The sequence below is a fragment of the Pogona vitticeps genome, chromosome 5, assembly GCF_051106095.1.
Source record: "Pogona vitticeps strain Pit_001003342236 chromosome 5, PviZW2.1, whole genome shotgun sequence".
NCBI classification, from domain to species: domain Eukaryota; kingdom Metazoa; phylum Chordata; class Lepidosauria; order Squamata; family Agamidae; genus Pogona; species Pogona vitticeps.
The window spans coordinates 142,326,205-142,352,013 of NC_135787.1; the positions used below are offsets into that span (position 1 = coordinate 142,326,205).

The 25,809-nt window shown below is 37.9% G+C and overlaps 1 protein-coding gene across 3 annotated transcripts in view; it reads left to right on the top strand.

The window, feature by feature from the left end:
* Positions 1-412: 412 nt before the first annotated feature.
* MON2 (MON2 regulator of endosome-to-Golgi trafficking) overlaps positions 413-25,809 on the top strand; it is a 68,244-nt gene continuing 42,847 nt past the window's right edge. For 2 of the 3 annotated variants that reach the window (XM_020785994.3, XM_020785996.3), the window contains exons 1-8: positions 413-674; positions 9,309-9,372; positions 13,923-14,050; positions 15,807-15,938; positions 17,312-17,441; positions 18,354-18,451; positions 21,252-21,377; positions 23,536-23,730. In XM_020785994.3, the coding sequence (XP_020641653.3) occupies positions 564-674; positions 9,309-9,372; positions 13,923-14,050; positions 15,807-15,938; positions 17,312-17,441; positions 18,354-18,451; positions 21,252-21,377; positions 23,536-23,730 (984 nt within the window). In that variant the 5' untranslated portion in view covers positions 413-563. The remainder of the gene's footprint in view (positions 675-9,308; positions 9,373-13,922; positions 14,051-15,806; positions 15,939-17,311; positions 17,442-18,353; positions 18,452-21,251; positions 21,378-23,535; positions 23,731-25,809) is intronic. The other variant, XM_073000428.2, reaches the window with a different exon arrangement.

A 25,809-nucleotide genomic window follows, 5' to 3' on the forward strand; every position in this document is an offset into this window, starting at 1 on the left:
GGGAGGAGAGAATGCACTCTGTACCTGCTCTGAGACAACCTCCTCTTTCATCAGTTGCACTAGGCCACACAGAATGCCTCCTCCTATTGCCTCTCGCCCACTTCGCCTGCCCTACGACGGCTCCTTCCAAGCCACGAAGCCTGTCTCCGGTGAGTCGACCCCCCCCCCGGGAGGGGCCGCCAGGACTGCGAAGCCTCCCTCTTTCCCTCGTTCTCCGTGGCTTCGGGAGGGCCTCTCCCGCTCCGCCCCTTCGCCGGGTCCCCGCGCGCGGAAGCGGGCCTGACGTGTGGCGGAGGTGGCGGCGGCGCCCGGCATTGTGGGAGCGGGAGCGGACGTGGACGCGGCAGGGCCGGCCTCGGAGGGACGGGCTGGCCTCTCTGCTTGCGTGAGGGGGGGCGAGAGAGGGGCGGCCGTGGTCCCTCCACCCCCCACCCTACTCCGGCGGGATTTCTTCGCCTCGGGGCGCCGCCATAGAAGACAGCGATCCTGGCTCGACCGGCCAGGCCCTGGTCGGCCTCCTGTCGCTGCCTTGACGGTGGTTGTCTTCACAACACGGCGGAGCCATGGCCGGGACGAGCAGTCCTGAGGCCGTGAAGAAACTGCTGGAAAACATGCAAGGCGACCTGCGGGCCCTCAGCCTGGAGTGCCGCAAGAAATTCCCTCCCGTGAAAGAGGTGAAGCGCTGGGAGGGGGGGGGGGAGGAAAGGGAAAGGGAAGGGGGTCTTGTCAAGCGGTGTGGCTCCTGGGGCGGCGGAGGTAGGGGTGTGTCTGTGGGGCAGGAACTCCCAACCAGTGTGTAAGGGGTGCGAAGGTGTCTGAGAGGGTGATTACTAGCCGTAGTGGCTTTTTCCTTTTCTTCCTTTGGGGGGGGGGTCCGGGTAGGGGATCGGGGGACGGTCTTCCAGGGGTTTGCGTGCAATGTTGCTTTGGAAACTGAACCCCAACCCTGGGGGAGATCAGTCCGAGGGCCGTGGGCGCTTTTGTCATCTCAGGACCGTCCGACTCTGGCACTTTGGCTGCCCAGACCTGGCCAACAATTCTCGGTTGCACTTCCAAGACTTCTGTCTCTACTAGACGCACTTTTTTAGGATACTCCTGTGGGTCTTCAGTAACATATTTGGGGGAACGCACCGTTGGTAAAAAGACAGGCTTGTGTAATTTAGTTTTTATACTAGATGTCTTGGGAAAAGCGAAATCCCTGTTTGAAAATAAGTGGCTTTAAGGGCAGTGGTCTCCAATCCGTGTTTGGTAAATAAACAGCCTTGTCACAGTTAGAAGAGGATTGTATTACGTGTCTATACTTTCAAACTGTTAATATTATCTCACCAATAGGTAAACACTGACGGTCACCAACAGTGTCATGCTATGTACATAGCTCGTTATAGGTCTCATTAGGATTATTAATTGTAAATGATTAATGTTACTCAGGTTTCAAACTCTGGGAGACTTGAGAGTGCTGAAATGTATTTTGTGAGTCACATACAGTATACCTATAATTTCCATCCTGTGCTGAGTTCATGTGTAACAATCATGCAATAGGTTTATTGTCTATCGTACCTGACATGTGATCCCTGGATGTCTGCTGGTTATGACATTCTCATTTAAAAATGAAAATTAAGATATTGGAAAGTGTAATAGCACGGATTTTGTATTATATTTTTAGTGAAGGTCCTTGAGAACTATATGAGAGGGGCAATTAGTATTTTTGCATATGCTCACATATCTTACATACTGTACCACATTTATTCTAGTTAAGATGTGATAACGTTCTCATTTCTCATGGAAACAGGACTTGAGGAATGCTGTATACAAAATAGACCACTTTTTCATTATTGTTATCCTATAAATTTTACACCTTGAATTTATTTGGAAGCCTCTGTCTCTTTCTTTTACTTAAGTCACGTTATTTTTAATTTAAACTTTGGTGAGACTTGAAGTTCTACAGGAATAAATCAAGTGTTTAATATAGGATGTAATAAAGGACATGTTTTGGGGAATTCATATTCATGTTAAAATGTATGTTGCCTGCTTAACAGAAGAAGTAAACGAAGTGAAATGTCTTTTTTCAGCATAGTGAAATACATATAAAGATACACTTACAATAGTGTAGTAATTACAAGTTGCTAATAACTGTTTGCAAGACTGGTGTATTGCAACGTAATGCTGTCATCTTGCCTCATTTATGATTTTTCCTAGTCACATTCTCTTCATAATATATGTGATCTTGCTTTATACCAGTGGTTCTTAACGTGGGCGATAATGCCCCCCAGGGGGCGATTTCATTTTTCAGGGGGGCGTTAGAACGAAAAGGGGCGGCATGGGGGCGCTGGAGCAGAAGGGGGGCGGTAGGGGGGCGCTGGAGCAAGCCAAACCTGTGAAGATGGCTGCAGCCTTTTTACAATGTGCATGAATATATATTTTCCTCCAATCTTAATTTAGTTTCAGAGTTTTCATCTTGAAATTTTTAGTTTCTGCATTGCGGTTTGTTTTTATGCCCTTTTTATATTTCTTTTTGCGTCTTAAAATTCGCTTGCAACTAAATCATTAAATGTTACTTTTGGGGGCATTTCATTTTCTTGGAATTGAATTTTGTTTTCAGGGGTCATTGGATTTAAGTGTCTTAAGTAAGTAAGTAAGTAAGTAAGTAAGTAAGTAAGTAAGTAAGTAAGTAAGTAAGTAAGTAAGTAAGTAAGTAAGTAAGTAAGTAAGTAAGTAAATAAATAAATAAATAAATAAATAAATAAATAAATAAATAAATAAGATATCATCACCACGGGGAGGGGGGCGATGATAACTTCCTCAATGGCTCAAGGGGGCATTTCTTTCAAAAAGGTTAAGAACCACTGCTTTATACTAGTTATAACTTTGGAGGTCATTTATGTATCCATTTATGCCATTTAAATTCTAGTTTTATATAATAATTTAGTGATAGCAACATGATAGTCTTGCAGTAGATGGACCAGCGTGCACTGTGGCATGGAACAGAGTGAGACATGTTCCACATTTGCTTGTTGAGCTTGGATTCTATGCTGCTGAGTGGAAGAAAATAGATAACTGAGGCTACAGTCCCGTGCACACTTATTAAGAATTAAAGTCTCACCAAACTCAGTGTGGGGAGTGCTTCTGAGTCAATATGATCAGCTTTATGTTGTCAGTTTTCTTATATTCCCTGGAGTTTCCTTTCTCTCCCCATAGCTTATTTGGGGAGTTGGGCAGAATTATAACTGTATGTCTTGTCCTGGTTGAGAGACAACTTCCAATGGCATAGTGTCAAATTAGAAGTGTAAGCATTTCTCTTAACTTGTTCCCACCCAAATGATAATCCAAAAATGGGGACAGCTATCTTCATACATATGTATAAGAGTGGTGTATGGTTTAATGCCCAGTGTATGGTTTAATAGCTGACAGTCACAGAATAGTGAGCTGGCAAACAGCAGTATCAGAATGTTGGACTTTTACTAGGGAGACCTGAGACTATATGAGAAAGAAAAAGAGGGGTACACGGTATGAAGTCCACCAAAAAAAGTCAGGTTTTTGGTAAGATAGTGGGCAAAACCCTACTGGATAACTTTGTGCAGCATAGACTAATTTGGGGCACTGGAAATAATTGTTTTAATTTAAAGTTTCCTATACCCCATGTCAGCTTCTGAGGCTTCCTAGGGCTCCCCATTGCCCTAGGGAAGCTTTTGGGCGCTTTCGAACTTGGGGGCATGTTTTTACTTAACCCCCCCCCCCAGTTCAAAAACTCTCAAAAGCTTCCTCCAGGCAAAAGAAAGCCTTAGGAAGCCTTGGAAGCTAAAGTAGGGGCATAGGAAGCTTAAATTAATTTAGATGAATTATTTTCACCACCCCAATCCAGTTTAAGTTGCACAATAGAATTTTCTTTGTTGAATCATAGTTGCCCATTCAGGCCCAACCCACTTTGTTTTCCAATAACATATTATTGATTGGGAAGTCATTTCTCCTTTCACCTAGATAGAATGAATTTTGGACCTATCTATACTCAGAGGGCAGCCTGAGTAGGGTGATACATGTTGTCATCATCCCTACTAATCGTTGAGTCCTGATGTTTCAGATTAAGAGGCCCTGGATCCACTATACACTAATAAATCCAGTTATTAAAAGCATTGAAAATTATAAATCATAAACTTGTATTATTAGTTAAAGTGAATGGGTACTGTAGTTGTGTTTGGAGGGAAGGTGACTTTGTTTGTTTTGTCAGCAAAGGATGACTTTGTGAACAATTTTCTTACGTGTCATCAAGTTGCATTCAATTTATGGCAGTCCAAATGGGGTTTTTATGTTATGTGAGATATTTAAGGAATGGCTTTAGCATTGCTGCCCATTCTCCATGAATTTCCATGTCCAAGCAGCTATTTTACCCAGGTCTCCTGAGCCCTAAACTATCCTTCTGTCACTACACCACCTCTCCATATTAGAACTCTAGAAAAGTTGCATGTTGAAAAACAAACACACAGGCTTGCATCAATTATGTGGGTTTACAAAGCCATAGATATTTTGGGCAGTGTCTTGACAAAGGCAGAAGTGAATGAACAAAGAGAATTGGTTATCTCATAAAATGGAAAATCTGGCTGTCCTTGAGACATGTTTCAGTTATAACTCTCCGAAGTTTTAAAAACAAAACTTGGAACTACTGTTCTGTGAAACCTTTCTATACTTCCTAAAAATGTTGCTAATCTGGTCATCAAGACCTGATAGTGAAGAATATCAAGACAGTAGATAGTTCTTGGTAAACAGGTCATGGTGCTTAGGCCCAAATCCTCTTGTGCAACTATATTTTCAAAACTTGACATTGCACCTGCAGTAGTTGCACAGTGGCTGAGGTCGTAGTGCAGTGCCCAAAGCACTTCTGTTAGTACACTGTGCAGTTGGCCACTCTGTGACATGCAACCACCATTTATACTGCAAGCCTGGTGCATTTACACTGGTGTAAATCATGCTAGTACAAACAAGATAATGGTCATTATATTTTAAATGCTCAATCTATACCTTTTTATTATTTACTATTCTTTTTGTTATCTAAGCCATGTTAAGAACTGACAATTATTTTAAAAAATAAACACTCGTAGGGAATATAGAGTAGTCTTTGTTCTTTGTTAGCTTGTATTACATGTTTGATTTTCTAATTAGGATTGAACTGCATGGTACTCATTGCACAAGGAACGTTAACTAATTATTGTAGCTCATTGTTAAATTGTACACAAATAACTTTGTTAATAGAAACACTAGGCCTGCACTGAAGACTTTGAGCTAAATTTAAGTTGCTGGTTCACAAATTTTGGCATTGGCCATAAATTTAACATGGAAGTAATTAACTCAATTTGTCTGAGTATACTGTTGATGGATATTCAGTTTCTGCTGTTTCTTATGCAGCTTGTACAAAGCAGGTCCCAGGCACTTGTATAGAACATTGTCTAGAACAAGGAAGAGTAAATTAGTAATGCAGTTCCAGGCAACCCCATTCATTTTCTCCATTCTTGTTAAATAGATCTAACAAAATTTCAGGCTTCAACAATATAGTCTCCCCATAAACACATCTGTGTCCCTTTCTATCTTTTCTCATGTTACTTTTTGCCAAAAACTATTTTTACTACCTTTTTGTAGTGTTAATAAAAATTAATAAAAGTGACCAAGATGGCTGATAATAAGAGTTGGTTTGAATAGATGTAAAGGATGAAGTCTCCCACTGGTACCGTATCTCTCTTTGAATGTTTGGTAATCACATCTAAGAGGCCTCAATCCAAATGTTCCTTGTGGCTTGGACGTCTCTAATGAACTGCCATAGTTATTTCTCTCTGCTTTGATTTTTACTCAAATGTACTCCACCAGCATTCCATGCTCCAACATCTGGAGCTGCTCACAGGTATACAAAACAGTAATGTTGCTGGAGGAAATGACACATGGTTTTAAATGCATCTACACCAGTGCACAGAGCATTGCATCCTGGCAGTAGTGATGTGGCACTGTTTTGTTTTTTTACTTTCAAAGGCTCCCCCTTATCCAAAGTCTTCCCTGGGGCAAAAAGGAGCCTAAAGGAGGCTTGGAACCTGAATCAAGGGCATAGCAAGCTTTTAATTAGTGTAAGTAAAAGATTTCTGGCACCCAATCGTAGGTACGCGAGGCACAAACTTACGCAAGAGGATTTTGCCCACTGACACTTGAAAACAGAGATCTAGACTACCATTCTGAGTCATGTGTACATCCCACTCACTTCTTTCTGTGTTTTCTTGTTCTAAATGTCTCCCAAAATGTATAAACTTGATTGGATTTAGAAATCAGGTTCTGATTGAAGTACATATTCATGGGAAGTAATTTATGCAGCAGTAGATAGAACATTATTTTTACAGGCATTGTAACCTGAAATAAACTCTCAGTACGGTTCATTTTATTATTTTCTCCCTTAAAGTAAGAAGTCAATGTCATCAACAGGCGTTGTGTTACCCCACCTGTCATTTAATAGTCACATCCACCTGGCCAGGGAGAGAAAGAGAGATTACCTGTTTCCCCTTAAATAAGACCTAACTTGAAAATAAGCCCTAGTATGATTTTAAGGACGCTCATAATATAAGTCCTACCCCAAAAATAAGCCCCAGTTAAGTGAAACTCCACCCTGTACTATTCTGCAGCAAGCAGAAGAAGATGACATGACTGTAATTGAATAAATGTAGATTGCTGTACATGGGGAAAAAAATAAGACATCCTCTGAAAATAAGCCCTAATGCATTTTTGGAGCAAAAATTAATGTAAGACCCTGTCTTATTTTCAGGGAAACAGGATAGAACTATTTAAAAGAAAACATTTTATTAGTTTTTCACTCTATCTACATTTGATTTGTGCTTGTCAAACATCGTGTTACATGATTTGCTTACAATTATTTGTTTTTTACATCTCAGTGTCTTCCCAGTTGCCCCTCCCAATTCCAGACATCTTTCAAACATTCAAACAATTCATGTACATATTTTAGTATATAATATGGCTACTATCATAATATTATTTTCATAGTGTACAATATTCTCAAGATCGTCTAATAACCTTCTTAATAAAAGTAGTTCCAGATCCATGCCCCAACCTTATATCTAGTTTAATTTACCTAAAATGAAAACCCACCATATTACATCTTTACCCTGGATATGCTCCTTTACAATTCCCGAAGTTAAATATATACATGTTTTTCAACATTAAGGGCCCCCTTCCTATTTTTCCCTTTTTCATCTTTCTAAGTAATTCCCTCTCTTATTTCTCTTTTTTCATTTTTTGTTTCTGTCTCTCTAAGCATTCTGTCATCTTTCATGCCCTCTGAAACCATTTTATGCATCTGATTTATCTCCACTAGATCTTTATGCACTTGGTCTATCTTCAATAGATCTTCCAGGCTTTTTTTAAATTAATTTTGCTGATTTTCTCCCCTTGTCTTCCCTTAATAATCTCCTTGGATCCAACATTGAAGTTGTTTCTCTTAGGTTTTCCCCATTAATTTCCTCCAGCTCCTCTTTTGATTGGCATACATCATCCGGCACACTCTCATTTCCTTCTTCGTTATTCCCTGTCTCTCGTTGACTATAATTCTTCAGATGTTCATTGAATAATTTTGCCTCTTGGTAGTGGGATCTCACTATTTCTAGTATTGTTTGAAGGGTAGATTTTGTTTCATCCCAAAATTGTCCTTGTTGTGCCATTCTGTTCCAGCTGCCCAAGAGCTTAAGCCAAGATTCGAAGCCCCCAAGTCTCACAGTCCAGTTCGATGATTGTATCTGTGTCCTAATTGATCCCTGGCAAATTGATGCCAACTAAACAGATATTCCAAGTCTCCCGAGTCAGTTCAAAGAGTCCGCTTTGGCTAAATAGGCCTGAGCCAAAATTTAAACCCCCAAAGTACCAAGGTACAATGCAATGGTTGTATCCGCGGCCTGATGGCCTAATTCCCACAGGTTTACGCCAGCTAGTCAAACACAAACACTTCCAGCTCCCGGGGCAGTTTCAGAGGATCTACTTTGGCCAAATAGGCCTGAACCGAGGTTCAAAACCCCCAAATATCACAGTCCAATTCAGTGTTTGTATCCATGTCCTGGTAGCCTAGTTCCCACAATTCTGCATCGGCCAAAACTGAAATTCCAAGTCCCTGGAGGTGGTTCCAAAAAGTTCACTTTGGCCCAATATACTAATTCCCAAAGTACAGTTTAAAAAGATCCACTTTAGGGTTAATTTGTCTATGTTCCAGCCAGGCATGAAAAAATCGAAAAGAAATAAAAAACTGGTTTCCAAGCTTTAAACAGCAGTAGAGTGCTCAAGGTCACTGTTCTGGGCATTATGCCCAAAGACTTCAAGTAGTCAAAACATAAGATAAGTCCAGACTTAACTAGTAATAAGTTACGAGAAAATTTCTTAAGATTTATAACGCCAAATTATAATATTCTTAAAGTATATTTTAAATGTATTTAAATGAATAGTTAATGTCCCATTAATCTTTAAATTATTTTCTTTACATCAGCTATCCTTCTCTCCACATTTTCTGCCGATCTATGATTGATGAGATTGATAGAAGGTTCTTTTTTCTGTATATAGGAATTGTCTTTTCCAGGGGTAATCATAAACAATTAGTTGTAAAAATATATCTCACCCAATAGTAACACTGATGTTGAATAGCTGATTGTTGCTTCTCTTATTGTCGGCTGCTGACGACTTGCAAGCAAGCTTCCTAGCTGCTTGTTTCTGCCCATTGGCTGATTAGGGAGTTTCCTGGATCAAACAGGAATGACCGCCGCCCCCCCCCCCCCCGTGATCAACAGGCTTCCTGCCCAGTCCACCACCTCTTTGGGGTGGTTTCGACACCCTGGGGTGTCCCAAACAGGTCAGAATTCAGCCCAGGGGACAGAGCTCTGTCCTGCAGCTGTCTCATTGCGGCGCCAAGCCAGTCTCCAGGGTAGAACTATCTTATCAGCTCAGAGTTCAGCTGTATTATAGCATTACATCTACATTAAATCTGGTCATTAAATGAATCTCTTGTAATTAGGAAGTAGTACCTAGGTTTTCTTGTTTTCCATTGACCTCCCCATCCTTTTCACTTTTGTGTCATCTTATACTGAATTACAAGCCTGAGAATGGGGTCATCTTGCTTATGATATATAAGCCACTATGAGAGCCTGTCTCACGGGGTATAAATGCTTAAAACCAATAAACAAAGTTTAGTTTAATTTCAGTTAAATGAAGGATTGTTTTATACTATATGATTTGAGAATAAAAAGTAACCTCAATCTTATTATTGATCATGTTGTTGTCTCTTCTTTTAGGCTGCTGAGTCTGGAATAATAAAAGTAAAAACTATAGCTGCACGAAACACTGACATATTGGCAGGTAATAAATTTCAAAGAGAACAAAATTAAAGTTTTATGACTATTTGTGTTGAATATTTTTAAATATGGAAATAAGTTTCTGGCCTAAATCACATTACTAGTTTGAGTTAGAATAGACCAGTTGAGTCAGGGACAGTAACATGTGTTAACTAAACTTTCAGCAGTTGATCCAGTAGTCTGTAGTAACTGGGACTACAATTTAGGTTTATTTAGAGCTCTGAGTTTCAAGATTTTTTTCTGAGTTGAAATTGAAACACAGTACAGGGATCTGATATCTAACTGAGGCAGACTGCGGTTCATTAATTTCTTACCCTAATTCAAGGCAAGCTATATAGCCCAAAGCTAAATGTATATAGTTACCACATTTTGTAATAATCTTTGATATATTGTGTAAATATTTAATACTATTGTAATAAGCTTCAATATTCCCCAGTGTAAACTTCAGGGGAAGTTTCCACAGCTAATAGTGCCAAAGATGTCAGCTTTTCCCTTTAGTTTTTTTCCCCAATTTCAACCCTGGCCATGCTGGCTATGGATTTAATTAATTAATTAATTAATTAATTAATTAATTAATTAATTAATTAATTAATTAATTAATTAATTAATACCCTGCCTATCTGGACTACTAGACCACTCTAGGCGGCTGATGAGAACTGTAGTATAATATAGCTGGGGAGTCTATTTGTTGTCTCATTACACAAAACTCAAACTTCCTGTGCTCCAGCTATTAATGGGAGATCATTTTTTTGAAAAAGATTTTGGAAAATGATTTTTTTATGGTCACAGATCTTAGAAAATGAGTGAAGAAAAATTATAGTATAGATGGAATTGTTTTTTTTTTCAGGTTTGTAACCTTTGTTCATCACTGCAGGTGTTTAAATTCAGATTATCTGGATACCCTGCATTTACTGGTGCAAAGAACACCAATGTAATAAATGGAAAAGCTCTTAAATGCAGGTGTTAAGATACTTGGAAGAAGGCTTACCCAGTATCCTTTCCAGTACAGTTGAGTAGTTAGTTAAGTGTATCAGAAAGTTACACAGCCTTATTATGTGAGAAGCTGACAGAAAATTAATGGGTCTTGTGAAATAGTGAAAAAAGGTAAAATCAATTAAAAAGAGAAGGGCTAAAGACTCATTTCTTTTCACAAGAACCCAATTTGGACTATAATGTATGCTACTGATATCATTACTTACCAAATACCTGCAACTACAAAGCAACATATGTAATAGATACTTTGAGATACCCCACTCCCAAAGGATGTCCCATATACTCTGAGGCAGAGGTCCCTAAGCCCCAGTCCATGGCCCGGTGCCGGTCCGTGGCCTGAGGCAGACGGGGCCACCGAGACAGACCTCCTGCCCCACGCCCTGCACACACTCACCCCCGCACAACGCATTTGCGCCTGCATGCACGCTCCAGCACACCCATGCAGCACCACGCCAGCATTTGCACATGACAAGCACCGTATTGCCGTTTGCGCATGCGCACAGTATTAACTGTGATAAATTTATTAACCATTCTTCAAATATGTGCAGTATGTGCAGTTGCTGGGCACAATAAAGAATTTACAGTGACATTTGCATCAGTGGTTTGTCATATATAAAAAGTTTTAGCAGTACCGAAAGATTCCTCTTGCCTTTCTAGCTAGAAGAAGACAGGAAAACATAAACATATGCATGGTTGGAAGCTTGCATTTGATTTGATAATGCTGAATCAATGTATTGACACAGGATTTGGAATAACATTTTTGTTAATAGGTTATGTTTTAAATACCTTTCAAATGTTTTGATGCACTAGGAAGACTTGAACATTAGTTCTGCCAGCAAAGGGATTTATAATGGCTTCTGTGTACATGTATGTTAAATTACTGTCCAAGAGCAAGCTGTGTTGGCCTGTCACACAACAAATAACAGGACAATTAATTTTGTAGTCTTTTTTGCTCGGATTATTAGATTTTGAAGAAATACTTTTCTATTATATAAGCCCTACTTATGTTACCTAAGTATATATATATCAGAATATTTGTCTTTGCCCTAATGTTTTTTACCTTAATACTTGTACTTTTTTTTTTCATTTCTGTCATGAATGCTGACATGAGTGGGAAAGCTTTGACGGGTAATGTCAGCTATTCATCCAAGTGCACTAAGACAGAAAATATCAGACAAGGAACAAAACAAAAATGTTGTGGCACCTTAAAGACTGACTGTTATATTTTAATGTGAGCTTACATGGATCAAGTTGTTTTGTTTTGTTTCTTGTCCAATATGCTTATACAGACTAACATGGCTACCACTTTGAGGAAGGCCAAAAAAAAATGAGGTTCATCTGTTTGAAGAACTAAGAAGTAGCCTTCAAATATACTAGTATTTTGAAAATGTCAATCACATGTAGAGCCAGGTCAGTTCCCTGGTTTAATAGACTGGTGTGGTTGAGGAAATAGTAGAGACAGAAGCTAGAGGACAGTCAAGCCAAATTGAACTGTAAATTTACTGAAATCCACCTGAAAAGATACTCTGCAAGGCCAATTAAGACCCATGTCTCTGCAAGCATCTTGTTTTCATATAATAGATAAAAAAAGTGAATGTTGTTAAATTAAAATGAATCAAAGTAAATCAAATATAAATCATTATTTAAATTAGTGTTCAGAAAGACTTGGTTAAATCATGTGACTTTTTAATGTAAAGAAGTGCACTCTTGCTTGCTACATTCTTAATATGTATTCATCACAATACATATTTTTCACAGCATTCTTAGGCTTCATAATGTAAAAGAATCACCATCATTAATGGAAACTACTGAAACCAATCCTAGATATTTTAATAAGTCTTATTTGTTTCATTTATTTGTCTCAAGAATGCCCAGTTTTATTTCATACTGAGAAAAAATAAATCCACAGGAAGAATGTGAGTTAGGCCTGGAAAACATGGCTGATCTCTTATTTCTCTCATGAACCTATCCGAATGTTCAGATCTTCAGGAGGGTCACTCCTGAGAACACAAACACATGCCAAGGCCTGGTTGACAGACATGCAGAAGAATGCTTTCTCCTTCATTGTTCCAAACTGTAAAGATACTTTTCTCTGTAACAGTTAGTTTCTGCCCCCAGTGCTTTTAGGGTGACTATTTAATTTATTTGCTATTTATTTATTTAAAATATTTTTACCCTGCCTTTCTCCTAAAAAAAGGACCCAAGATGTACAATAACTAAGGCATGTGTCACTGCGGCCAGGTCAGACCTCTCCAGGAGAGGATGCAGCAGACGCACTAGTTTCAAATGTGCAGAGGCACTCCTAGCCACCACCAAAAAAGGAGGGAGTGTAACCCCATTCAGTATGAAAAGTTGCTTGATCTTTTTGAACTAGTTTACAATATTGTTTAATATTATTGTAATTATTTTAACAACCTGTTTGTAAACTTAACTGGTTTATCTGGGTTTTTAAGCTGATTGTAATGGTTTTATGGCTGAAGTTGTTTGTGGTCGTTTCTGTTGCTTTACAATAATTGTAAGCCACCTTGATCATTCTGCTGGGGTAGAGTAAGTGTGTAAAATAATAATAGAAGTAGAACGAGTAGTAATTGACGAGGGGAAAGGTCATTTTGGTTTCAGAGCTACATGTCTGGAGCAAGTCTAGAGACCTCTGCAATAGCTGGAGTTCCGAGAGCTATTATATTTGCAACCAGTAGATAAAATTCTAGTTATAACTTAGTATCTATGTAACTCCCACAAAACAATTATGAACAGGATTGAGAATTTGTCACATATGCATCGTTTACAAAATTAAGCTGTATTTTCAGATTCAGTAAATATGACAATGCTGCACAAGCATCATATAATGTTGAATAGACTTTCTATACCTGGAGCTATCCACACATGTTGCACAACAACTCTCATTACCTTTCACTAGCGTGGATGCTAGTTGGGAAGGATGTGAAGTTGTATTTCAGCAAATCTGCAGGGCACTAAACTGGGGAAGGCTGAAGTAGATTGAGCCTATAATGATACACATAGGCTATGCTATTTTAGTTTCAGAGGAAGGGTGCTATAAGTGAATCAGACTTCAGTTCACTAGTCTGAGAATAGTAGCTTCATATGTTCTTGGCACGGGAATAAATCTTCATGTTGGACCATTAATCAACCTAGCCAAGCACTGCCTATCCTGACAAGAAGTCGTACGCTATAAGAGATCACAGCCAGAATTTTTTCCTAGCCTTGCTACATTTAAAGTGGACATACAAGAAAACCAACAGGATGGATGGTCTGTGAAAATGTCAATGAGATTATAAGAAAGACTGGGAATCAGTATGAATGTAGCAAGAGAAATCGTGTGCTAACTGACAGGTGAAATAAAGTTCAAGCAGTATCTGTCTGCCAGTCGTCTCTTACTTTTTGCTAGAATATGTTTTACCATTTCTTTGAATTTCAACTAAAAGATCCAAGATTAAATGCATTTCTCTTCATGATGATTCTGTTAAATTACAACAAATTTTATCATTGTTCAATAAATCCTAGAACTGATCTTTTACACTCTTACCTTTCTATGTTTTGAAGCCCTTAAAGAGAACAGTTCAGAGGTGGTTCAGCCTTTTCTAATGGGTTGTGGAACAAAGGAACCAAAGATCACTCAGTTATGTCTAGCAGCTATACAACGGCTTATGTCTCATGAAGTTGTTTCAGAGGTAAGAGCTGGTTAATCTAAGCAGTATTATAAAAGTTGTTTCCCCATACTATGCATAATTAGTAATAAAAGAATTAGTAATAAAAATGTAATAAATTATCAGATAATTGATAATTATACAGATGCAACAATGTCATTGAAAGTTAATATTAGCGAGTAGACATGGTCTAGAGGGGCGGGGTAAAAATCAAATAAATAAATAAATAAATAAATACATACATACATACATACATACATACATACATACATACATACATACATACATACATACATACATACATACATAAATAAATAAATAAATAAATAAATAAATAAATAAATAAATAAATAAATTCATTTTTTATCTTAATGGTTTTATCCTCATGCTTACAAAGAGCAACTAGCCCTTCTCCTCACTGTCATTATTTTGTCTGTGTCTCTGAAGAGGAGAAAATCCTGTTCCTGTGTTGGCTCTTCTTTCAAGGAAGAACCCAGATTTTTCCAGAATTCTTGCTTGTGTGAATTCTATGCACAAGCAAGACCTTCCATTCTTCAGACACATGGCTCCCCATAAGTAATAATGGAGAGGGGAGAGCTAGTCATTCTACTGCATGAGTGTTGGTAACAGTTGTTTAGGTAATAACTGGATAAGGCTTATGAGTGGCTTCTTGTTCCTGTTGTTGCTCAAACATTTCATAAGTTTCATTCTCAGCTCAGTATAGTGAGAATCATAAGATTAAGCATGTTCAGTAGTGTATTGAATGTTAAGCTTAGATCAAGGAAATTTACTCAGCCATAACACTTGCTAAGGATCTTGAGCCACTATCTTTCTTCTGGTTTATTTTGTTTCACACAATTATAGCAATGATAAACTTGATACAGGGCACAATTTTTGCTTTCCAGAGCCATCTTGAAAGGCAGTGTGAAAATGTAGCAGTGCTAAGCCATGGTTTCTACTCATGGTTATAATCAAGTATACAAACTGTTGGGCTGATTGTAGTTAGCATTAACATTAATGTTAGTGTAATCCAGACCATAAATTGCTCACATCTAAGGGGTGGGGGACATAGAAGCAATATGTAGGACCTTTCAAATTGTTTCATCGAAACCAAAGTCTACACTTAAATTTAAACTGAACACTGTAAATGAAAAACAATAATTCACAGTACACGCTGTTGCCAGGTCTAAGATAATGTATTTATATTTATAAGAGATGAAAAAAATAATGAACCAACGTAGTGTAAAGACAATTGTCTTCTATTACATTAATATTTTAAATGTGTAGATTTTTACTTTATACATTTAAGAAAATGTTTAGCTAATAAATGGTGCATGTTCAGTTTATTGGAATCTATTGTAACATGTTAACATTAAATATACAGTCCAGTATCCTGCTGAGCTACATAGAAAGTCCCATCGCTGGAGTAATAAAGAATCACACCACTTGTACTAGCATTGCAGTTGCTCTAGCAGCAATTCCTATGAAGAAATCTGCCCCCACTTGCACAACAGCTTTACTTGTGTAACTGGCTGGATCTTATGTTATTAAGTGGGTGTCTGCACTGAATAGAAGCCAGTAAGATGTTGGCCATAGTTTTTTATCCTAGCATTCCACCTGGATGTCTCAGTAGAAATGTAAAAACAAAAAATTAACTCAGAATGTGAAGCATTTTCAGTATAATATGTCTGCTAGAGTTGATGAGTAGTATCTGCTTCTCTAGTCATTTTGTGTATGAACATTCTAGATCTATGAATAATCTGAAATAATTGTTTCCAAGGTTGCTGCTGGAAATGTTATTAATATGCTTTGGCAACTGATGGAAAATAGCCTAGAAGAGCTCAAGCTTCTTCAGACTGTTCTTGTATTATTAACAACGAATACGGTTGTCCACGATGAAGCACTTTCTAAGGTAAGCATTTTATATATAAATTGCAGTGATAATTGTATGCTGCTATCAATATCATATAATTCAGTTCTGTAGGTTTTACAGTGAATCAGGAAGCTTCCCAGACTTTTCTTCAATACACATGGAAATTGTCAGAAAAATATATACCCTTGTCTTGTCTTCTCTTTTCTTTTGTTTTTGACTTGGATCATTGGAGGCTTCTTCGTGTAACAGTGTAGCACTGATTCCACACAAGGGAAGACTGATAAAAAGGACTTCCTTGACTGAAAAAAAAATTCCCCTTAAAATGCTAATATTTCCAAACAGCAATATTGATGAAAGGATCATTGAAGACATAATGCGGGTACCACTGGATTCGCATGTTGAATTGGCTGTCAAAACTAATCAGATCTGCTAGAGATGTATATTCTTAGCAGTTAATCTTTCTAGACCCCTAGTAATATCTTCCGTTTGAGTAATAAATTGACATTTTAAATTCCATTTGTTAATCACGACTCTGCCAAAATGACTATATTTTCAGATAAAAAGCAAAGCAACACCTTAGGTGGGCATAATGGGACAGTGAATATCCGAAGAACTTGATTCTTTGTTGCCAAAACCTGATACAAAGTTGTCTGGATCATTGTAAGCTTTAACTAAGATTTACACACATATCAGTTTTTATCCTACCAGATAACAGTGTATATAAGGCAACAAAACCAAACTCTAGGTTAAAATAGAAAATGGTTTAAATTATCCCATTACTGTTTTACCTCATCCATTATATTTCAGTTTAGGAATATAAGTTCCCAAGGAAAGTGAGTTCTGCTGTTATGGAGAAGCCAGCAAGACTACCTCTTTTTGTCTTGTTTTCTTCTGTTGAAGTATCTTTGCACACAATGTGAATATGATAAAGTATTAGTGAGTCACTTGTTCAACCTCCTTGTCAAATTTCATCAGGGTTTTCTTGGGTTTAAGAGAGGAGACAGTTTGTCAGATAAGTAAGGCTTTATGGATCCATATCAATAATCAGCACCCTAAAACATGTTCAGATAGTAATGGTTAATAAGTAAAGAGCGAGGAATTTGGAGCTGCTATGTTCATTTCCAGATGAACTTTTTGACTGTGACCTAGTAGCCCAAGGTAAAATGCATTTACAGTATTCTAGGCTTCAAAATGCAACGTATACATTGGTTTAAAATGTACTTTCATAAGTACATAAAATAAAATTTACATGAAGGTTTGAAAATGGGAAATTCTACAACATAATTTTTGTATTTATACCTATGAAGCATTTACATAAACTGATATTAAACTGACATATTTTTCATAACATGCATAATTTTGATGAGTATTTGGTTTTTGTAATCAGAATTGCTTAAATTTAAATATTCTAGGCAATCGTGCTCTGTTTTCGATTGCATTTCACAAAGGATAACATCACGAACAATACTGCAGCAGCTACAGTACGGCAAGTAGTTACTGTTGTTTTCGAAAGAGTGGTTGCAGAGGATGAACGCTATAGAGGTGGGTATGTGATTCTGTTGTAAGAAAATTATAATATGATGAGTATTTGGTGTGTGTTATAGATTTCCACTTGTGATTAAAGTTGTTACGTCTGCATACAAGTATTGTGCTTACTCATGGAAGATCAGAGATTCAAACATGGGATTATTCTATTTATCCTAAATTAATCTGTGATGAAGAAAGGTAATCCAATGAGCTTCACAATTGAGTTGAAATTTCAATGTAAATTTCAATGTTGATCTTTCTAGTCCAGATCAAAGCCCATCTGTTCACTAACATGGTTAAAAAAATTAAAGTCACTTTTCAAGGAATTTATGTCAGGACATTTATATGCATCATGGAGGTTTCGTATGAAACCTTCTGGTATACATTTGTAACATCAGATTGCTTCAAAATGTTCTGAACGCATGATTCAGTAGACAATACATCAGTTAACTGCAATTTTCTGCCAAATAGCTATGATTGCAAGATAGCCACCTACCTTTTTGTCTGGTAGGAAAACAGAAGCGTGTCGGAAAAGGTATTGCTACCCTGTTTCTCTGAAAATAAGACCTAACCTGAAAATAAGCCGTAGTATGATTTTTCAGGATACTCGTAATACAAGCCTACCACAAAATAAGCCCCAGTTAAGTGAAATCCTGCCCTCCACCATTGTACAACAACCAGAAGAAGATGACATGACTGTATTTGAATAAATGTAGATTGTTGTACATGAAGAATATAAAACATCCCCTGAAAATAAGCCCTAATGTGTTTTTTGGAGCAAAAATTGATACAAGATCCTATCTTATTTTCAGGGAAACATGGGATCTAGAAACACTTGCCAAAGTGTTCTTGCATTAGATGTAGTTAAAATAAGAGAGAGCACATAGCTCTTTAATTTTGTCATCTTATGCTTTATGTTGTTTCCAGATGTTAATGAACAGCCAATTGGAATTCAAGGAAATAGTAACAGAAGATCTGTCAGTACCTTGAGACCATGTGCTAAAGATGCATATATGCTTTTTCAGGTATTGACATTTGATTTTTTTAAAGCTTTTCATTTTTAAATAGATACAGTAAAGTTTATGGCAGACTACTAACTCCTCTAGTGTTTCTATCTGGAAGGAAAATAGGTATAAAGTAATTTTAAAACTTCAGACTACAGCTTTTTTAATATGGAAGGAAAATGCAGCATTCAAGAGAGATTTTAATGCTGACATCTAGAAGTTTATGTCATGTTCATATTTTTTTAAATGTGCAAAGAGATTTGAACAAATTCTTTAAGAAATTTTAATAGAATTGGGAAACTTGTTTTCATATAATTTTTTAAAAAACCATAAACATAAAATACATAAGCCAAAATACAAATCAACTGTGTTCCCCACCACCATAGTTGGGACCTCTTGCAGTAATCCTCTTTCTTTATCTTTATTCTTCTTCCTTTATTGTCCTCTTCTCCAGAATTGCATTGATTCTTGATTTGGAGCTTTCCCTTTTCCTCTTGTTAGCACATATTCAAGAAATTGCCCCATATATCATAAAAAGCATTCATTTTCATCTCTCCTTTCTTAAACTTTAAGCTACAAGTTAACTTATCATTTATAGCAATATTCCATATTTCATTATATCATTCTTCCATTTGAAATTCAGACTTTGATTTCCAATTGCTAGCTATTAAGAATTGGGAGACATTTTCAAACTCTAAAAACTGCAAATTAATTTAACAGAGAACTGACAGGACATTCTGAATCATTCTAGAGACTTGAGAGGATACCAGAGGGGAACAGCTTCTCATCTATGTAATCTGAAACCTGTATAAATAAATATTTAGGTTAGCAGTGGAGCAAAATATTGTAATAGGAGAAAGGCAAATACTGTGTGTTGTTAGAATGCTTCTAATGTGATGGCAAACCATAGTTTGGTATAACAGGAGCAAGGCTAGTGGAACCATTGGGCTCATGCATTCCCACTCCTGTCCTGGCCTGCAGCATTTCCTTCCTTCTTGATCTGTCATTTCTTATAAATTGGCAGACTAAGAAATGCACTAGTTCTAAAAACTAGGATTGAAATCCAGACTCAGACTTCAGTTTCTTTCCAAGTTTGCAGGGCAATCACAAATTTTTGTTCTTCTTTGGACGACAAATGCAATAATACTGTCACCCAAACTGGACATGTAAGGAGGAACTTTTGTAAAAGATGAGAGGAATGCATGCAGAAACATGCTAACACCAAATTATGATTTGACTGGATCATTCCATTGTGTAAAGTCATTTAACTGTGGTTGAGATTGTTGGCCAGCAACAACAGAGTCTGGTGCCATGGTAGTCACCATTATGGGGCTGGAGTTTGTTCCCCAGAGACCCTTGTTATTTTTGCAGGCTTTCCTCATGCTCAGGGCTCTTGGCCAATAGAGGCATCCAGGGGCAGGCTTAACTTTGTAGGTAGACCAGAGGGATGAAGTCTCTATTCTGGTCCAACTGTCTCCCACCTGCCCTCCCTTGGTTTATGTTGACTTTGAACCATTTTTGGGCACTGGGGTCTTCATTATCTTTGTTGCAACTTTGTTGGAGCAGTTTTTAAGCATGAGGATGGATCCAGGAAGAGGTTGAACAGAGGCTTGACCATCTCTCCAGCTCACCTTTAGTGTGTATGTGAAGGTATGTGTGTGGAAAGCCATGCACGGCCCCATCTCAGAGTCAGCCATGCATTTTCTGTTCCCCAGTGGCAGGTGTGGCCAGACTGTGGCATACATCCAAGTGGTTAACTCTGAGTTCCTGTCACCTTGGTAAACATCAGCAGGCAGGTCAATTGATGATGATCCATCCTCTATGCTACTGTCAGGACTAGGGGCAGCTGTAACCTATAAAATTGTGGCCTTTATTCTTCCAATAGCTGTGTTGTATGTTGTGTTCTACAGTTCCAATTGTATGTGTTGTTACTTTTGTGTCCCAACTCCCCGGCATCATTGGAGCTTGACTAACAAGATGAAGGTGGGGGGAGAGCAACAGAAGTACAAACAGAGCGTGATTGGGGTAGAATGTTCTGCCCTAAACACAGAAGGCTCCAAATTGTTGAGCAGTGGCAATCCAATCCATAAATTTGCTTCACTGTTATTGTGACCTCTCCTTTCTCTCTTCTTTTCTTAGTACACACTGTATGATTATCATTGATGCACAGGCACTTCTCTGAAGGTTTTTACTGTTAGTAAAGTCAGGTGCAAAAATTTCACCAGCCAAGAACTAGTTAGGGCTGATGCTAGTGGCCGTTCCTTGGGCCAGGTGGTGTCCAACACTTGGCTGTTGTTTGAATTTGCTGGGGCATAGAATCGTTTCTGATGTCTGTGAAATTTGAAGGATTGAGGTAGGGCAGTTGCCTCTCTTATGGGTTACATTGTTTCTAAAAGGAGGAATTACAAAGTAATAATCATATATAAGCATTGTGAAGCACAAGGCTAGGTGAGGACAAATGATATTGATCTGTCTGTTATCAAAATAACATATATAGTTATGAGCTACTGATCAGAGTTTCTCTAAATTCTGAAAAGGAGACGAAAACATTGCTAAATGAATTAATTAACAACTGCTTAACTGACTTAATTACCAACTGCATAATGCTGTATCTTTATTAACAACAATATTCAGTTAAATCATTCTTTTCAAATCTCCCAACCTGAAATTATGAGAAGTTTAAACTCTGGGGAAACACCTTTGTAAGAAAACATTTTCAGGTTGGAGATATCGATAGAATAGAAGTTCAGAGTCTTTCCTGGCTCATTTAAAGTGAATAAAAATGCAAAATAATGGGTTTTTGATTTGTTTGTTTTTTTAGGATCTTTGTCAGCTGGTTAATGCTGATGCTCCTTACTGGCTTGTAGGCATGACAGAAATGACCCGGACTTTTGGTCTGGAGCTACTTGAATCAGTCCTCAATGATTTTCCACAAGTATTTTTACAAGTGAGTGTGTCCCTATTTTGAATTTGCAGCAAGATAAGTGGTTTTAGAAACACAATATAGGCTGTTTATGAAACAGGAAGATGGGGAATGCCTTTAAAAGTCTTTAAAATGTGTGCAAAAATAATGATATCTGTTACCACTTGGTTGAGTTATATCTAGAGTAGAAATAAATGGATTTTTATTCATGAGTAATTTAAGTTCCATTGCTTTCAAGGAATGTGTTCTAACTATGCCTAAATCTGGATTTACCTCATAGTATTGTTGTTCTTTTTGTTAAACTTTAGTTCAGAGCCTGAATTTGAACCAAATTGGAAATCCAGTTCATGAGCACGCAGGCCTTTGACTTTGGATTTAAAAATCAAGAGAGCTAGAACTGTTTTGGTTGTTCCTGATGGAAATATGGATACAAGATACTCTGTTTCCCTGAAAATAAGACCTAACCTGAATATAAGGCGTAGTATAATTTTTCAGGATGCTCATAATATAAGCCGTACCCCCAAAATAAACCCCAGTTAAGTGAAACTCCGCCCTCCACAATTGTTGCAACATTGTGCAGCAACCAGAAGATGACATGACTGTAAAATAAAACATCCCCTGAAAATTAGCCCTAATGTGTTTTTTGGAGCAAAATTTAATATAAGACCCTGTCTTATTTTCGGGAAAACACGGTAGGTTTAAAGAAGGAGTAAATGTTCTAAATTTTGAGATTGCGTACTAGGCACCTTCAAAGCTGGCTTTAAAAGAATAGTCTTACGTAGATTCATTTGAGAGCCTGGTCTTGCCCATTCATGCAATTTTTTTCCACTCACTTATCTGTGATATTGAAGACACCTTCCTAGGCCTTGCAGGTGATAAACTTCTCTAAGAAGCTTCCCTTAAAAACATCTTTAAAGTTGAGACTTAACATACTGCTGCATTGAATAGTGCAATAAGAAGGAAATGTGGTGGTCAGAGTTGAAGTGTTTAACATAAAGGCAGCTTGGTGGGTACTGAACAGGCAGTGGCATTTAGGTGCCAGATGAAGGCAGGTGGGAGAGTGCAAAGCCACAAGCAGCTAAGTAAGTGTAATGAAATACAGTGCTGCCTGCCCCTGACATTGGGAGCAGGCTCATTCTCACAATCACTGTGGAAGAGGCAAAGTAATTAGCTTCCCTTGGACCTGTGGGTACCATTCTTGTTTCTATTCCTGCTGCAGAGGTAACTCATGATTGAAGAAGTTAATCTGATGATCAGATATAATGGTAATAAAGTAGTAGCTATTGAATTTACACTGTAAATGATGTATATAAAAATAATTTCTAACAGTAGTTTGGAAGTGAAGTGTAGTACTTTGCTCACACAAATTCATGAAATAAGTGATAAAAATAATAATGTTGCTTGCTAATTCACAGTATGAATTCAACACACAACTCAATCAGATTAAATGTGGAAGAAAACAAATATGGTTCCTGGAAGAGTACAGATAAATGCACAGTTGCATATATGCACAGGCATGCCCCCCCACAAATATGTACATAAACATGCAATAAAGAGAGAAAAATGTTAATGTACCATAAAAGAATTGCTGTCAGACAACAACAAAGGTTAGGAACAGCAGTGCAAGTAGAAAGTTGGAATTAAGTTTTGCCAGTTGATGTACTGGCAAATTAGTAATTTAAATTAGTAAATTAGATACAATTAGAAACTAATAGGATGGAGCAGTGAGAAGTGAAGAGAGATATGAATTTAGACAATCAAGAACAGTCCCAAATCATTGACTGCCAGTTCTGTGATCTGCAAAATATTGCACAGATGGCTAAATTTTATGGCTAAATTAACAAACAGCTGTAAAAGATAATACTGTACCCTGTTTTCCTGAAAATAAGACCTAACCTGAAAATAAGCCCTAGTATGATTTTTCAGGATGCTTGTAATATAAGCCCTGCCCCAAAAATAAGCCCCAGTTAAGTGAAACCACACCCTCCACCATTGTGCAGCAACCCGATGAAGATGACATGACTGTATTTGAATAAATGTAGATTGTTGTACATGAAAAAAATAAAACATCCCCTGAAAATAAGCCTTAATGTGTTTTTGGAGCAAAAATTAATATAGTACCCTGTCTTATTTTCGGGGAAACACAGTAGCATTCTTAATATTGAATTTTTAACTTTTCCAGCATCAAGAGTTCAGTTTCCTCCTTAAAGAAAGAGTTTGTCCACTTGTCATAAAGCTCTTCTCACCAAACATCAAATTCAGACAAGGTTCTAGTACTTCATCTTCACCAGCACCCGTGGAAAAGCCTTATTTTCCTATCTGCATGCGCCTTTTGAGGGTTGTTTCTGTTTTGATCAAGCAGTTTTATAGCTTGCTGGTAAGTTATACTATTATTATGGAAAATATATATTTTAAATCTCTTATACAGCAAAATATGGCATTTACACAGCTTGTATTCTAAATATTGAAAGTGACAGTTTATGCCTGCCTACTCTGAAGAAAGTCTAATTTAGCTCAGTGTGCCTTATTTAAGCTTAAGTGGATATTAGACCTCACCAGGTAACAGGACAAAACCGCAAGGACTAAATAAAATATCACATCCTAAAGAGTATGCAATACTCTTAATCTCAGAAACTGCTTAACATTTTTTGTAAGTCTACCTCTCTTACTACCTTCAAAACTGCCCTCAAAATTTCTCTGGAGCTCTTGGGGGGGAAATTGAATTTTTAAATCTTCTTGTAAGTCAGATTGTGACTTCATGGAGCAAAGGTTGGCCTCTTGCGTCCTATAAAGTGTCATACATACTGATAATATGTTTGCATGTTTCTTGTTATTCCTCTTCTATCAAAGCTTGGATATTATCGGAGCTGTTTTGACTTTGGATGCAGCAGTTCTAAATAGTGAATCTGTGTTGCATCAAAACCATTCTACAGGGTCATGTAGCCAATATGCTCTTCTCTATTTTTATTAATTCTGCCATGTATGTTTCTTGAATGATTTGGTTTAACAATCAGTATGTTTTGTTTCTTGTTATGTAATGTACAGATTGTTACGAATTCAAGAATAGCATGGTACTGTTACAGTTTCTTGTAAGATTATTTTGACTTCTCTTGGAAACCTATATGAGACTGTTTGTTGCTGTTGTTTAGTTGTTAAGTCATGTCTGACTCTTTGTGACCCCATGGACCAGAGCATGCCAGGCCCTCCGGTCTTCCACTGCCTCCCGGAGTTTGGTCAAATTCATGTTAGTAGCTTCGATGACACTGTCCAATCATCTCATCCTCTGTCCTCCCCTTCTCCTCTTGCCTTCACACTTTCCCAACATCAGGGTCTTTTCCAGAAAGTCTTCTCATGAGATGGCCAAAGTATTGGAGCCTCAGCTTCAGCATCTGTCCTTCCAGTGAGCACTCAGGGCTGATTTCCTTCAGAACGGATAATTTTGTTCTCTTTGCAGTCCAGGGAACTCTCAAGAGTCTCCTCTAGCACCACAGTTCAAAAGCATCAATTCTTCGGCAGTCAGCCATCTTTATGGTCAGGCTCTCACTTCCATACATCTCTACTGGAAAAACCATAGCTTTGACTATGCGGACCTTTGCCAGCAAGATGATGTCTCTGCTTTTTAAGATGCTGTCTAGGTTTCTCATTGCTTTCCTCCCAAGAAGCAGACGTCCTTTAATTTTGTGGCTGCTGTCTCCATCTGCATTAATCATGGAGCCCAAGAAAGTAAAATTTGTCACTGCCTCCATATCTTCTCCTTCTATTTGCCAGGATGTGATGGGACCAGTGGCCATGATCATCATCATCATCATCATCATCTTCTTCTTCTTCTTCTTCTTCTTCTTCTTCTTCTTCTTCTTCTTTTGATGTTGAGCTTCAGACCATTTTGGTGCTCTCCTCTTTCACCCTCATTAAGAGGTTCTTTAATTCCTCCTCACTTTCAGCCATCAGAGTGGTATCATCTGCCTATCAGAGGTTGTTGATATTTCTTCCAGCAATCTTAATTCTGGCTTGGGATTCATACATCATTCATCCAGTCCTGGATGAATGATGTATGATGTATTCTGCATATATATTAAATAAGCAGGGAGACAATATACAGCCTTGTCGTATACCTTTCCCAATTTTGAAACAATCAGTTGTTCCATATCCAGTTCTTACTGTTACTTCCTGTCCCACATATAGATTTCTCAGGGAGATAGATAAGGTGTTCAGGCTCTCTCATTTCTTTAAGGACTTGCCATAGTTTGCTGTGGTCCACACAGTCAAAGGCTTTTGTGTCAATAAAGCAGAAGTAGATGTTTTTCTGGAACTCTCTGGCTTTCTCCATAATCCAGTGCATGTTAGCAATTTGGTCTCTAGTTCCTCTGCCCCTTTGAAATCCAGGTCCACATACTGCTGAAGCCTACCTTGTATGATTTTGAGCAGAACCTTGCTAGACTGTGAAATGAGTGCAGTT